At 43.5% G+C, this 16,531-nt stretch overlaps 1 protein-coding gene across 7 annotated transcripts in view; it reads left to right on the top strand.

Moving 5' to 3' along the window:
• Positions 1–16,531, top strand: part of elk1 (ETS transcription factor ELK1) — a 38,938-nt gene that overhangs the window by 2,144 nt on the left and 20,263 nt on the right. For 4 of the 7 annotated variants that reach the window (XM_061684953.1, XM_061684950.1, XM_061684952.1 and 1 more), the window contains 4 exons: positions 838–1,046; positions 7,795–7,959; positions 8,035–8,202; positions 8,264–8,383. In XM_061684953.1, coding sequence (XP_061540937.1) covers positions 838–1,046; positions 7,795–7,959; positions 8,035–8,202; positions 8,264–8,383 — 662 coding nt within the window. Of the gene's footprint in view, positions 1–837; positions 1,047–7,794; positions 7,960–8,034; positions 8,203–8,263; positions 8,384–10,889; positions 11,643–16,531 lie in introns of those variants that run through there. The other 3 variants (XM_061684974.1, XM_061684951.1, XM_061684966.1) reach the window with 2 other exon arrangements.

Genomic DNA, 16,531 nt, shown 5'->3' with positions numbered 1-16,531 from the left:
TCAATCGCGTCATACGTGTCGCCTGTCGCAGATTCACGCCTATTCAAGCGTTTGTTTTGACTTTATACGTAATCACTTTGCGTGAATGGTATGTGTCCAATGTGAATGCAGCATTAGTCGGGTCATTCGTATCTCAAGACACTACTCTACAAATATTACATAGCATAGTACTACTCGTGCATATGCCAGCACGTTCTCTGTGTGACCATCAGCTTTACAGATTCCACATATACTGTGCAGGCATAGGGTGTTTTGGTTAAGGCGTGACTTATCATAGTATTGGGGGGAATTTGGTCACTGTAGACAGCAGCACTATAAACGATAGCTTTAAAAATGCCATTTCAGCTTTTACAGATGCCATCCCACTGTGTAGGCACTGTGGGTTGTCCCTTGTTAACACGTGGTACTGTCACATCACAATAAACGTAAATGGTGGTAAAAAAGGAGGCATCTATCTTAGGAAATCCGCAGGTTCTGGTTGGGTTGTGGAGCACGAAAATGGAGAACAAGCAGTGGTGCTAGAACCCGATGGTCCACTAGAAGCTGATTTGGAGTCTGATAAATTTTGCCACAGCGTTTACCACGCACACAGCAACTGAAGTGCCTTTGAGCAGAGCAGCTGGGCTCTGTGTCTCCATAGTTACTGGTCGCCATGGTGATTTGTTTCCAAAAATGATTGATGAGATTGTTGCATAACCACTCAGCCAATGACAAGGCTACTCGTATGCATGTGTGAGGAAGGAAGCTCTGTGTGTGTGCACATGTGGATGTGTTATTATTGCTGATTTGTCATCAACCAGTCTTGTGAGCCATCCCTGTTGGATTTCTGTCCCTCAGCCATGGATCCGTCCATCACGCTCTGGCAGTTTTTGCTCCATCTACTGGACGACCAGCGACAGCGTCACTTGATCTCCTGGACTGGAGAGGACGGCGAATTCAAGCTGCTTGATGCTGAAGAAGTGGCGCGACTGTGGGGCCTGCGCAAGAACAAACACAACATGAACTATGACAAACTCAGCCGCGCACTCAGATACTACTATGACAAGGTATTAGCACATACTACTCTACCAAGTGTTCTCACTCTACTAAAACTATGACTTCAGTATGAAGATACCAATACTACACACAATATTAAATACTAATACTACAAGAAGATATTATATCATACCAGTACTACCACAAGTTAATGGGACGCAGAACCATATATATATATATATATATATATATATATATATATATATATATATATATATATATATACATACATACACACACTACTTCTACGACAATATACTTCCACATAGCACTGCTACCCAAAGGAAAAAATAATAACTAATAACTAAGGATGGGGAATGAATCGTGTTGTGAATAGATAATATAGAATAGATAAAATGTATGTCCAGTCATCCCTTGCCATTTCGGCGGTCACTTTTCTTTCATACAAATCTAATTTTATATTGCAGATTTTTTTCTATAACACACAATTTTGTGGTGATAATTTTTCTGCGCAGACAAATTTTATTACAGACTCTCATGCCAAAATGTACGAGCCAGGAGGAAATAATGCATAAAAGATAATGTCCAAGGTTTGGGAAAATTTCACACTTAAGAAGATAGTGTAATGTGTGAACTGCAAAGCAGAACTAGCTTACACAACTGCATGTCTACAGTAAAGTAAGCATTAGCTAATTTAATATAGCCTACCACCGCCATTTAGAACAAATTGTAATCCCTCCACAGGTGGTAAACAATAGACAGAGCCACCGATCCACTTTCAATCACTATTCATACATCCAAATCAGTTGCGTTTTGAAGTCAAAATAGGCCATTTCCGTGAATCGTATAGATCCAGGGAGTTTTTACTTGGAGGGAGGGTGGTCGCTGACATCATAAACTGTTTCGTACTCCTTGAACGCTGGGAGCTATGGCAGCTAGATCCATTCCACCCATCCACACACAGATTTCATTTTTTAAAATTACTCTGCGGCGGACTAATATGCGAGCGTATTGGCCTGAGGTTTTACCTCTGTGCTCGGGACCTGCTTTGGATAAGTCACAGGAGTTGACGAGACCAGAAAAAACACTTCCGCCGCTTCTGCTGTTAAAAAAATAACGGTACTTTTACGTCGTTACAATGATCTAAATGTCGCTCGCTACTTTTATTTGTCAATTATTGATTACTTATCAACTATTTTGTGCGCGAGACTACGACTTCCGCATTGGCCGCTGTTTGCGCCAATCCATTTTAAGCCCTAGTGACGTTTAAGTCTAGTTCACCAATCAAACGACACAAGAAAGTCACAGGACCTCACACAATGTCTTCTATTGGGCTTCACGGGCATAGGTATTAACACTAGCCAAGGCAGCCCTGCTGATCGTTGTGCCTAGGTGGCGGCCATGTCCGGAAGGTCTTCGTGACACTGAAGGCAACGCTACTCGTGTTTACATTACAAAACAGCAGCTTTCAGGTATTGTAGTATTTTTCTGGCACTGTCTGCCCAAGCGTGGATATTTCAGTCCGCTTGTAACTTGAGAAAACACCTTGCAGTAAATTGCCGATGTGGTGGTGTAGTTTTCGCTGTGCATGCACACACACAGACACACATACATGTACACACACATCAATATCAGAATTTGCACGTTTACATTTTATTTTATTTTAATTTTATTGATGTTCATACTATGGTAAAAAAAAATCGAAACTTACTCGCTATTTACTCAGTCCTTGAGTAATTATTTTATTGTGTACTTTGTGTACCACCTATCCGACTTACTGCCGGATAGGCGGTTGCCTCCCTCCGCCTTTGGATGGGAGGACGGGTCCTGACTGTTGTTGACACCAAACAGCAGTTGAATCTCAGATTCCGGAGGAGCAGTGTGGTTTTCGTCCTGGCCGTGGAACAGTGGACCAGCTCTTCACCCTCGGCAGGGTCCTCGAGGGTGCATGGGAGTTCGCCCAACCAGTCTACATGTTTTGTGGACTTGTAGAAGGCGTTCGACCGTGTCCCTCGGGGAGTCCTGTGGGGGGTGCTTCGGGAGTATGGGGTACTGAACCCCCTGATACGTGCTGTTCGGTCCCTATACGACCGGAGTCAGAGTTCATGTTCATGTGGAGTCACATGTTCAAATTAAGTAAATTCAAAGGACTCTTTTTTTTTTTTTTTTTTCAGTGCATGTGCTGGAGTCACGAAGCGATTGTGAGTGCAATAGGCGGCATAAATGATCGCCTCGATCAATTAATAGGTGTCCACACAAATATCAGTGTTTCATTAAATACGCTCGTTAACAAATGAATTCTCAGTCCTTTCCTCAATTCCATATTCATGCGTCTCTGGTGTGCAGATTTATGAGAACAGTTTCCCAGCATCACCTCTAAGTGTCGCCAAAGCACCAAAACCTGCAGAAACGTGCGTACGCCAGCCATGCAGTTGCCGTGAGGCACCGCACATTTCCACGGTCATGTCACTCTACATCTGAACTTTGCCGTGAAAAAGAACGGACGCCACATTTTTATGCGTACGCACCTTTTGTACATGAGGCCCCAGGACCTTGAAATGCTTCTTACTAAGCCACTCCTTCGTTGCCGGGGCGATGTGTTTGGGATCATTGTCATGCAGAAAGACCAAGCCACGTTTCATCTTCAATGCCCTTGCTGATGGAAGGAAGTTTTCACTCAACATCTCACGATACATGGCCCCATTCATTGTGTCCTTTACATGGATCAGTCGTCCTGGTCCCTTTGCAGAAAAACAGCCCCAAAGCATGATGTTTTCACCACCATACTTCACAGTAGGTATGGTGTTGTTTAGTTGCAACTCAGCATTCTTTCTCCTCCAAACACGACAAGTTGAGTTTTTTTTTTTTTTATCAAAAAGCTCAATTTTGGTTTCATCTGACCGTATGACACTCTCCCAAACCTCTTCTGGATCATCCAAATGCTCTCTAGCAAACTTCAGACGGGCCAGGACATGTACTGGCTTAAGCAGGGGAACACGTCTGGCAATTCATGATTTGAGTCACTGGCGGTGTAGTGTCACCACTGCTTGTTCTCCTTTGTTGCTTTGATCCCAGCTCTCTGCAGGCCATTCACTAGGTCCCCCCGTGTGGTTCTGGGCTTTTTGCTCATCGTTCTTGTGATCATTTTGACCCTACGGGGTGAGATCTTGCGCGGAGCCCCAGATTGAGGGAGATTATCAGTGGTCTTGTATGTCTTCCATTTTTTAATACTTGCTCCCACAGTTGATTTCTTCACACCAACCTATTGCAGATTCAGTCTTCCCAGCCTGGTGCAGGTCGACAATTTTGTTTCCGGTGTCCTTTGACAGCTCTTTGGTCTTGGCCATAGTGGGTTTTGGAGTGTGACTGTTTGAGGTTGTGGACAGGTGTCTTTTATACTGATAATGAGTTCAAACAGGTGCCATTAATACAGGTAACGAGTGGAGGACAGAGGAGCCTCTTAAAGAAGAAGTTACAGCTCTGTGAGAGCCAGAAATCTTGCTTGTTTGTAGGTGACCAAATACTTATGTTCCACCATAGTTTGTTAATAAATTCTGTAAAAATCAGATGTGATTTTCTGGAATTTATTTATTTATTTTTTCTAATTTTGTTCCTCATAGGTGAGGTATACATGTGATGGAAATTACAGGCCTCTCTCATCTTTTAAAAAAAATAAATAAAAACTTGCACAATTGTTGGCTGACTAAATACTTTTTTGCCCCACTGTAGGTGGAATTCTTTCCCATTTTGCTTGATGTACAATTGCTGTTGCTCAACAGTCCAGGGTCTCCATTAGCATATTTTTTTGCTTTATAATGTATCACACAATTTTATCGGTAGAATAATTTATTAGGAAAATATTTGATCGCCCCAGTCTGAATAGGAAGTATAAGAGTATGGGACATCTTAAAAAGAGTTTGGGAAGGGTCGTAAATATTTAAACCCCCCGACCCCCTCCAGAAAGTAATAATAATATTATTTTTGGGTGGTGGGGAACGACCTGACAAAAACGTGATTGGTGAATCCCCCAGCCCTGCTCCACAGTACTACATACCAGTGTTGTAACACTCGAGACCGGTCTTGGTCTTGTCCCTGACTTGATTCCCAAAAGTCTTGGCTGACAGAAAGCGCTCCGGACAGGACTCTCAAACATTGTAACTCAGATAACCAAATACTTTGATGCCATAACCAAATACTTTGATGCCATCTGGGATTCTGACACTGACAATGCACTTCTCTTTTGGGGAAAGAAACATGACAGATTACCACAACGCCACAAAGTACTATGTTTCTGCCACCTCTGCACCAGTTGAGAGGGTTTTTAGTAGAGTGGGGCATAATGAAACCCCACCATTCACGTTTGGGTCACAAAATGCTGCAATCTCAGTTTCTTAAATGCAACCCAGCTCTTCTTTAAATCTTCATTTTTAAATACATGCAAGGCTTTATTTTATGCTTTATTTTGAAATAGATATATAATGATTTGAGATTTTTGGATATGCTTTGAGAGTTGCTCAAGAGTTGTTTTTTCCCTGTCAAATGTAGTCAAAAGAAAATTAATAAGAGAATGCTCTTTAACCATTCAACCTTGTCATGGTTTTGACAGTTGCTTTTCTGAATGTGACCTCGTCAAATCAAAATATAAAATCAAAAAGGGAACCATTTGGTTTTGAAACAATATTTTCCATTATTCATTTAATGTCAATTTTCTCCTATGGGGAAAAATAAGAAAAACTCTGTAGTCAACCAGCGTCATGGAAACAAAAGGAGCCGTGAATGTCCGTGGACTCGGGACACTGTGTCACAAAAGAAAACTTTCATACTGCCTGTAAAAGCTGGCATTTTTCTGCCCCCCCTCCCCTCCTCCAAGGATGCTGTTCTGACACAGACCTGCAAATCTTCTGGCCAAGGAAATATCAGAGCTCCATCCATCCATTCATTTTCTTCTGCTTATCTGAGTTCGGGTCGCGGGGGCAGTAGCTTTAGCAGGGCCGCCCAGACTTTCCTCTCCCCAGCCACCTCATCCAGCTCTTCCGGGGGATACCGAGGCTAGCCGGAAGACATAGTCTCTCCAGCGTGTCCTGGGTCGTCCCCGGCATCGTGCCCGGAACACCTCACCAGGGAGGTGCCTAGGAGGCATCGTAATCAGATGCCCGAGCCACCTCATCTGGCTCCTCTCAATGTGGAGGAGCAGTGGTTCTACTCTGAGCCCCTCTCGGATGACCGAGCTTCTCACCCTATCTCTAAGGGAGAGGCCGGACACCCTACGGAGGAAGCTCATTTCGGTCGTTTGTATCCGGGATCTTGTTCTTTCTTCACCACAACGGACCGATACAAAGTCCTCATCACTGCAGATGCTGCACCGATCTCGTTCCATTCTTCCCTCACTCGTGAACAAGATCCCAAGATACTTGAACTCCTCCACTTGGGGCAGGATCTCATCCCCGACCTGGAGAAGGCACGCCACCCTTTTCTGACTGAGTACCATGGTCTCACATTTGGAGGTGCTGATTTTCATCCCAGCCCCTGCACACTCTGCTGCGAACCGCTCCAGTGAGAGTTGGAGATCACTGCTTGATAAAGCCAACAGAACCACATCTACTGCAAAAAACAGAGATGCAATACTGAGGCCACCAAACCGGACCCCCTCTACGCCAAGGCTGCGCCTTTAAATTCTATCCATAAAAGTAATTAACAGAATCGGTGACAAAGGGCAGCCTTAGCGGAGTCCAACCCTCACCGGAAAGGAGTCCGACTTACTGCCGGCAATGCGGATCAAACTCTGACACTGGTCGTACAGGGACTGAACAGCACGACACGACACGATGGAGTCCCCAGCGGGAGCGCTCTCTAGCACCCCCTCCAAGGACTCCAAAAAGGGTGGGTACTCTGAACTGCTGTTTGGTGCAATGGCACAAACAACAGTCAGGACCCGTCCCCCCACCCAAAGGCGGAGGGAGGCTACCCTCTCGTCCACCGGGTTGAACCCCAATGTACAGGCGCCGAGCCGGGGGGTAATAATCATACCCACGCCTGCTTGGCGGCTCTCACCATGGGCAACTCAAGAGTGTAAGAGAGTCACACCCCTTTCAAGAGGACTGGTACCAGAGCCCAAGCCGTGTGTGGAGGCGACCCCGACTATATCCAGTCGGAACCTCTCGACCTCACACACCAGCTCGGGGTCCTTCCTTGCCAGAGAGATCACATTCCACGTACCTAGAGCCAGCTTCTGTAGCCAGGGATTGGATCGCCAAGGTCCTTGCCTTCGGCCACCGCCCAGCTAACACTGCACCCGACTCCTTTGACCCCTCCCACAGGTGGTGAGCCCATGGGAAGGTCATGGTTTTTAAAATGGATTTTTATGGTCTTGGTCTTGTCTTGGTCTTGACTCGGTCTTGATGCCCAAAAGTCTTGGTCTTGTCTTGGTCTCGGTGCGTTCTGGTTTTGGGCAAGTCTTGGTCTCAGATAGTGTGTTCTTGAGCACAACACTACTATATACTACCATGATGACAAGATACTCCTGCATAGCACTACAACCACAAAATACTACTATGCAGTACTACAGTATATAGTACTACAAGATACTACTACGAGACAATACTACTTTTTATTGAATAAGACCAACTCGTACTCCCAGCATAAAGCAATGTTACTTAGTACTACTACATGGTAATTCTAAACAAGTTGTAGTGTGTAATGTTTACACACTTGTGGTGTGTACTGTGTCTTTGTGGTTTGTTCTTTTTGTGTGCGTGTTGATTGTGTTTGTGCGGGGGTCCGTGTGTGTGTGTTTTCCAGAACATAATCAAGAAGGTGAGCGGACAGAAGTTTGTGTACAGGTTTGTGAGCCAGCCTGACCCATTCCTGTCTGACGGGACACACACCCCTGAAGACGGCCAAAGGCGGGACAATCTGGACGCCAACAGCCAATCAAAAAGTTGTCTATCCAAGAACGTTGCACAGGTGGGTACAGATTCACGGACCCGATTGGATGTCACAAAGCTCGATTGATGGATTGATTTGTGCGTTGATCGTCAGAAGTCGTCGCCCGGCAACTCTCATAAGAGTTCTAGAAATGACTACATGAAATCGGGCCTCTACTCCACCTTCACCATCCAATCGCTGCAGGCCCCACCTAATCCTCGGCCCGTCAAAACTGAACTGCTGCTGGAGCCCATCCCCAAGCTGGACCGTGCACCCAAAGAGGTGTGGGAGACCAGCGCAGTAATCCTGGATGGCGCTCTCCTAATTCTACTCCTCCTCGCAGGTTTCCTCTCCGTCAGTGGTTGGCGATCTGTCTCACCAGGTGATCGTCACACAGCCGTCGCCGTGTCCCACTCCTGTTGTCAGCCCCCATACGGCTGCCAACACCCCCAGCCAATCACAGGTCAGTGTCAGGCCCTGTCATCTCAAGCCATCCCTGAAAAGACACGGGGAGTCTGCAATTTTGCTATGTAGCGTCCATTTTAGGCTATTTTTCTCATTTCCAGGAGCAAACAAAGACGAAACTGTCAAAGAGATTCTGTCCTATTGCTACCAAATTTGAAGCACGTTGTCATCAAAAACAAGCACATTTTTGCTAAATTCAGCCCTCATAGCCAGTTTCACTGAGCAACATGAAATTCGGTAGAGTTGTCTATCAAGTGTAAACCAACCAAAAAGTCTCAAGAAGCCATACTCGAAAAGGCACAGGAAGTCTACCTTTGTGGCGTAAAGCAACCAATTTAATTTTGGCCATTGCCAGAGGTCGTTCACAGAAAAACGTCAGAAATAAAATCACCATTTAAAAGCTGTATGTGCACGTGGGTTATATTTGACTGATATTTACATTTGTTTGGTGATCTTAAACATTAAAGTGGGGAAACTTTACAAATAAATAAAAATTTGAGGAGGGTGCTCATACCTTTACACGGTACTGTAAAGGGCGTGATGACGCGGACATGTGTCCAATAGCATGTGTCCTTCCGCCTCACTGTAGCACAAGTTGGCCTGTCATGATAACACATTTTTTTAGGACAATACAGTTTCCAAATTACTACCACGATAAAAAAATTTTTTAAATTATACTGATAAATATATATATTTTATGGACAGATGGAACAAAAATAGAGCTTTTTGACAATGCATACAAAGTATGTTTACAGACGGCTTAAGAAAGCCTTTAAGCAAAGGAAACACCCTGCCAACAGTCAAGAATGGTGGAGGAATTATAATGCTGTGGGGCTGCTTGTTACATGTGGTACTTGAGGCCTTGACTATATCACAGGTATTGTGAAATCAGAAAATTATTAAGAGATTTTAGTGTGGAATGTCTTACCCAGTGTAAGAAAACTTGCCTTCAGCAAGACAAATACCAAAAGCACACAGGAATGGTTGAAAAGGAAAGAAATGTTTTAAAATGGCCAGCAATGAGTCCTGACCGCAATCCAATTAAAAATCTTTGAGGGGAGCTAAAATCTGCTATTGGGGAAAAGAACCCTGCAGATGTTCAAGAGCTTGAACAAATTGAAAAGGCAGAGTGGGAGAAAATACCACCTGGGAAGTGCAAAATGCTTATAGATGGATACAAGAAACGTTTGAAGGCTGTCATCACTGCCAAAAGGTGTGGAACCAAATATTGAGCTTTGCCAATATTGCTGCACATGCTGTTTTCTGTTTCCCATCCATCCATTTTCTGTACCACTTATCCTCACTGGGGTCACGGGCATGCTGGAGCATATCCCAGCTAACTGCTAGCAGGAGGCAGCGTACAACCTGAACTGGTTGCCAACCAGTCGCATGGTATATATAAACAAACAACCATTCGCACTCACATTGACACTTACGGGCAATTTAGAGTCTTCAATCAAACTACCACACATGTTCTGCGGATGTGGGAGGAAATGGGAGTATCCGGAGAAAACCCATGCAGGCACAGGGAGAACATGCAAACTCCACACAGGGGAGGCCGTGATTTGAACCCCGGTTCTCAGAACTGTGAGGCAGATGTGCTAACCAGTCGTCCACCCTGCCACCATTGATGCGGTTTTCAGTTTTTTTTCTTTGAAATTGTTTTTATTTTTAATTACTAAGGACCTCCAATTAAAAGATCCTGTTGATATAAGTATACAGATTATGCAAAAATGAAGGGTTGCCAATCATGGTGAGCAGGACTGTACGTGCGCTGTAGTCAACTACTGACTGAATAACGTGTGCCGTTGAGGTTATGCTTAATAAACGGTTAACTTTTCCTGTGTGTATTCATTAGGGACTAACACACAACAACTTGGAGCGAAGCGCTGACGTTTTAAATGACATTGCCACAGTCCAACACGCTGTTTAGCTCCTTAGCTTGCTAGCTCGTTAGCTCGCTGGCTAGTGAACATAATGCACAATTAACTTTCCCATTAGTGTCTCCGTTGTGTGCTACGTGCGGCATATGAAGAAAGGCTGTGGAGTACTGGACGGAGACAACACCGGTCTGCCGCGGCGCTGATGTTTTAAACGACTTCAACGTGGTGGAGCGAGCTGGTTAGTTCCTTAGCTTGTGGGCAAGCAAACATAATAAACCGTTTACTTACTACAAGTGTCTCTGATATGTGATATGTGCTACGCGATGCACATGGAGCAACGCTGTAGAGTATTGTATGGAGCCAAGCCCACTAGTAGTTATTGACACAGCCCTCCAACTTGCCGTCGCCTCGCCGTGTGCCGGCTCAGCACAATGACAATTTATCGAGTCCGTAAAAACGTATCGCGTCCATTTTATTTATTGAACAAAAGGTTGATATACCTTAATTTCCAGTGTATGTGCGCATTGTACATACGTATAATGAAAATGATAAAAAAAATATTACATTGTATAAATGTATACTGCCACCGACATGGCTGACATTTTTCGGGAATCCCACCAGGTCACATGGTCCTGCAGGATTACGGGACCCAGGAATGGACTTCACTTTGGGAGTGAACTACAATATCAATCACGTGATTGGGCAGGAGAAGGACGGAACAAAAATTGTGACAAAGTTTCCGGGAACTGATGGGAGTAGAAAACATGAGATGGGAGTTGACAGGAGTGGGAACTTGTACTGGGCGATATGGCCTAAATTTGATATGTTGTTTTTTTTGTGTCCCCCCCCCCCCAATGTCGATATTCGATACGACTCGATAGTGACTGTATTAAAGTTTATAAATGTATAAAACCGGACCAGATGCACTTGATTTACATTATAAAGCAGGAAGTTTAAAAATTATAAAACATCACAAATAATTTTTTGCCCAACAAATATTTTTAAATATAATGATCTCAAAATTTGGGATGTACCGAAATGAGATTTTTTACCAAAACATAAAAAATTAAAATTAGAACCCCAAGGCTGAAAATCAAAAGCCAAAACTCTTATTATGCCAATTATTAGGACAGTTGCATTTATTGGTATGATTGTAGAGCTGCCAACCTACAGAAATTTACTTCCAGAACAATTTATCTGAATGTACATATTTTGTAATGGATGGATGTATGTATGTATGTCAAGAACATTACTGTGGGTAATGTAATGTAACAGGATAAAAAAAATCTGCATACTGTTCAATTGTGCAACATAATCATTACTCTATTATTGTAATCGTTAATAAATCATAGCTTCAATGTTTGTTATTCTAATGTCAGAATCAGAATCGTCATTATTTGTATGTCAAAAACAAGGAAACAAGGAGTTTGTCTGGAGTGGTAGTTGGAGCCGCTCTAGTACGACAACAGCCAGCCGTTTGACAGAAAATACTTTCGAGATATAAAAACATAAAAACACAGTACGGAGAGTCACTGAGCAATAAAGGTTTACCAGTAATGTGGTAATGGCAAAAACTTTTTTTTTTTTTTTTTTTAATATAATTAAATTATTTGTTTATTTTGACAATTGTGCAAATGATGCAGAGTCCTCTAGCAATTTAGAGCAGTTTGAAATGACTAATAAAGCAATAGTCTGGTACAGCGACCATTGTGCAAATGGTGCAGACACTTCAAGAACTTTAAGCAGTTTAAAGTGACTAGCAGTGTGATAATCTGGAACAATGTCAATTGTGCAAATGGTGCAGATTCTTCTCAAGCACATGAGTGGCCAGTATTGGTCAACAACAGATATGTAAATAGTGCAAAGTGGTGAGACTACTACCGTGAATGCAGAAATAATGTATAATAGGCAGGACAGAGATTTGACAACAATCTCAATACAAAATTGGCAGCATGTTACAATGGAATTTTAAGTTAACTGTTTAAGAAGTTAATGGCAAGAGGGAAGAAGCTGTTGGAATTTGTGTGCTAGTTTTAGTTTTCTTCGGGTTTGGCTCTGTTGTTGATGTTTATCACTTAACCCTTAGGTGGCAGCAATACACTTAAACATCCCCAGTCTACCGGAAATCAAGAAGAAGACGCGAAGAAGAAATGTGACGTCATTTGGAACTAGTACAATGCGATAATCTGAAAATAAAGTGGGGAAAAAAGGAAAAAAAAGGTTCTTGAGAGTGCCACACTATACAAACACAACTATCCGGAAAAATTAGCTCAGACAGAGATGGCCGGTCGACTGTCAAACTATTTGCGTGATTGGTCACGCAACGATGTTAACTAGTAGCTGCTGATGCTAACTGAAACGAAACCCCGGGAACACTTTCTATCTCTTCCGTGATAGACTACTACTGTGCTGCTACTACTACTCTCTTAATAGAGCGAACGCAAGCGCTTCAACTGCCACCACGATCGCTATGCGCTCCACAGCGTTGTTTTGTTTACGTTCCAGGAGCGGCATGGAGTCGAAGCTCTCTTTAATGTGATACATGCGTCACATTTGATAACGTGCTTCATCTTCAGGTGATTTTACACAAATATGCCCATCTTTGTCGTAACATCTTTTTTGTACACGTTTTGCAGACTACAGTTGTTTCCAAATGATAAACGTGCCCCTTTTTTGGGACTATTTAAAGCTCGCTAGTCGCGAGCATCTTCTCCATGTCGGTGGAAGTCTCGCAGAGTAGTAAAAACTATAGAAAATGGGATTCTGTAAATTTCTGGCTCGAGTTAGTTTTTGTTTGTTTGTTTGTTTGTTTGTTTTTTTAAACACTTGGGATTGGGATCAGTCTGAGTGGGAGGGAGAAGGATTTTGTGGGATTTAACACTGGATTTGGTGGAATTTGTTTTTAAACAGGGGGGAGTGGGATCGATCTCTGTGGGAGTGGGCGGGAGCGGGACTTTTTCCAAACACTCACTTGGGATTGGGAAGGACCAGGATCAACCTCTTTGGGAGAGGGAGGGAGCGGGAGTCAACATCCACTCCCGTGTTCGCCTCTAATCCTGACGTCCTCGTGTCAGCCGCCATATTGCTATTGTTATCTGTTGCTACTGCACTAGACGGCACAAATGCTCACCCGTGAGTTTGTTATACCTTACACCTAAGGTAGGAAATGTCTTGTTGTTCAGCCGCCTTTAAACATAATGTAATCAGTGTTGCTGAAGATGTAGAAAACTGTCAGGCAGCGCAGCAGTTCAATGTGAATGAATCAAGCGTGAGATTGTGGAGGAAATCAAAGGAGAAAAGAAAAAGCACATGCAAGAGCATCGGGACGTGGGTTTCTAGAAATGGAGAAGCAGCTGCAGATTGTAGCAGAGCAGAAGGCAAGTGGCTTCGCTAGCTGCACTGTCGAACTTAATCTCAATGCTTTGAAGATAATGAAGAAAAAAGTTACAATTACGGGGGCATGCACACAAAGCAGAATAATTATTGGATAAAGCTAATAATCCATCCATCCATTTTCTTTGCCACTTCTCCTCACGAGGGTCGCGGGCGTGCTGGAGCCTATCCCAGCTGTCATCGGGCAGGAGGCGGGGTACACCCTGAACTGGTTGCCAGCCAATCGCAGGGCACACAGAAACAAACAACCATTCACACTCACAGTCATGCCTATGGGCAATTTAGAGTCTCCAATTAATGCATGTTTTTGGGATGTGGGAGGAAACCGGAGTGCCCGGAGAAAACCCACGCAGGCACAGGGAGAACATGCAAACTCCACACAGGCGGGGCCGGGGATTGAACCCGGGTCCTCAGAACTGTGAGGCTGACGCTCTAACCAGTCCGCCACCGTGCCGCCTAAAATACAGATAATACTTAATGTTTTGAGTTTATGGATTAGCAGCAAATCGATGGTCCTCATTATACAAAGGTAGAAGCATTTTCCTTATTTTTGAGGTCAACTTTTAGGGTGCGCATTATATTCAAGCGCGCATTTACATTAGTAATTATCGTGACAAGCCTCGGCACAAGCATAATGTTGTACATCAACTGAGGACATAGAGTCTCTCTTAATAGAAGGATCTAGGGCACAGGTCAGGACCCTATGGCTCACGAGCCACAAATGGCTCTTTTGAGGACTGGAACTCGCTCACAGATAAATCTTTGCCCCGGTACACATTTGGACAATCAGCCTGTTTTTTTTTTTTCTGCCAATTTTGCCCCTTCCCAACAAGCATGTCAAACACCAGACAATCCTAAATGCTTCTTTATACTCGCGCGGATGGCGATCGCGCTGACGTCACTGCGGCTGTCCCACGCGTAGTTTGTCTTTATCGTCAAGAGCAACCCACGCGCGCTGTTTTGAAAGTGTGCTACCGTTCTCCTCCAAGTCAGGGTTGTCACTACGGTTGGTATTGGATAGAACACCACAGGGTGGAGTTTCCGCTGCATTTTTTTTCCATTTCCGGTAGCTGTTTTTCCTTTCCTTTCAGTAACAAGGAACAAAGCAACAACAATGGTGACCGCGACAGAACAAATAGACCTAGATGACCAGATGATACGTTTAATTATGCTGCAAAATCGATCGAAAAGGCGGCGACCTAGATGGTATGGAGAATCAATGGGCACGCTGATACGTCGTCACAGCATGTGACTACAACGGACCAATCACGAGAGATGATCTCCGTGGCGTTCGACGCGCAGCAACTATTTTTGTTGGGTGCGCGGCAAGCTACGCAAAGGCAATTGCGTAGTTGGCTGCGTGAGGCAATTCGTCGGTCACGTGATGCAATGCGGGCGTTGTCAGCATAAAGAGGCCTTTAAAGGATTGTCCTATAAGATGTTGTTAGGTGTGATGTGTGTTAAGAGTAGATTTGTCCCGATTTTAGAGTCCTAAACAGGTCGGAGTCAACAATCTTACATACTGAATGTGTTCAATCCTTCCAACCAAAAGTCTTCAGGTGTGTGGGTGAGAGCCGACTTCTCCAGAGTCATGATGTCATGAATTGTCACATGGAACAAAATATAGTCAAACAAGAAGCAACCTGACTCAGCAAAAGGAAACGAGCGTAAATAAAAACAAGCATGTCTTAGCCGATGTGTTTCTTTTGTATAAAAGTGGGTTCCCCAGACGGCAAGAAGTATTTGCCAAAGCAAGTCGTTTTTTGGGCACAACACCATTTTTCAAGGCACCCAGCTCCGGTAACCTTCAGGAACGTTCGGGAAACGTAAGCGCATACCCAGAAGTGTTGTTTCTTCTTCGGTTTTGTGAGATCACACGTGATCATGCGAGATTTCAAGATTGGCGGTGGAACAGAAACTTTGTGTGTGGTGTTCTGTTTTTATATTAATTGGAGCACACCACATACCATATGACCAAAACTGTTAAATGCCACATTTTTTATCTTCATATGTGGGAAAAAAAAAAATAATAATCTTTTAAGATTTTAAAATTCCTTGTGTATATCAGGCCTTAGCAGACAATTGTTAACATGATTTTGCCCATTTCCAGGTTTACGTGAAATTTTGTCCGACTGCTCCCAAATTTGAAGCAAGTATACTAGATCTAGGGACTAGAACTCGGGAGTTGCTGAATTTCTAAAATTTTATGAAGGCGGAGCATGGTGTCAATTTGATAATTCTCAATAAAACATAAAACTGCCACAAGATTGCAAAAAAGCAGAACACAAAGCTCCTCAACTCACTACAATATAGTTCCTTGGCACCAAGATGCCACAGGATGGTGGCAAAGCACTCCATGTAGCAATGTAACAAGATGTGCCTAAAATGACAGTCTGCCAAAATGCGTATGGTTGGAACGAGGCTCACTTCCACCCGAGTACAGCCCGGCAGGAATTTTGAAAATCGGATGATGGGTTCTGGAGAAATTGAGTTATTTGTTATTCAGGAAAAAATGTTTTTAGGGAAAGTTTTTGTGTGATATCGCCGATAGAAAATCTTGCCAGAAAACATCTTCAAATTAGAATCAAATTACCGTGATGTTTCAAACAGTGTCACTTGCCCTAAATACTCGACTTAACTAGCGCAAATGGAACATTGATGAGAAGAGAAGTGTGAGCAGTTGAGGTCATGTACTTCAGCAATAAAAAACTTTTGTGAATCTATTTGTTATGGAGGATTTTAGAGGCTCAGTCAATGTTTTTTTTTTTTTTTAATTCCACGAAGATGGTGGCAACTTGTCATGTTGCTACTATATGAAGTTCCTCAACTCACTTCACTATAGGTCGTTCGCACTGAAATGCCCCAAGATG

This window comes from Phycodurus eques, chromosome 1, assembly GCF_024500275.1.
Source record: "Phycodurus eques isolate BA_2022a chromosome 1, UOR_Pequ_1.1, whole genome shotgun sequence".
NCBI lineage: Eukaryota > Metazoa > Chordata > Actinopteri > Syngnathiformes > Syngnathidae > Phycodurus > Phycodurus eques.
This window is presented reverse-complemented; position numbering and strand designations above follow the sequence as displayed.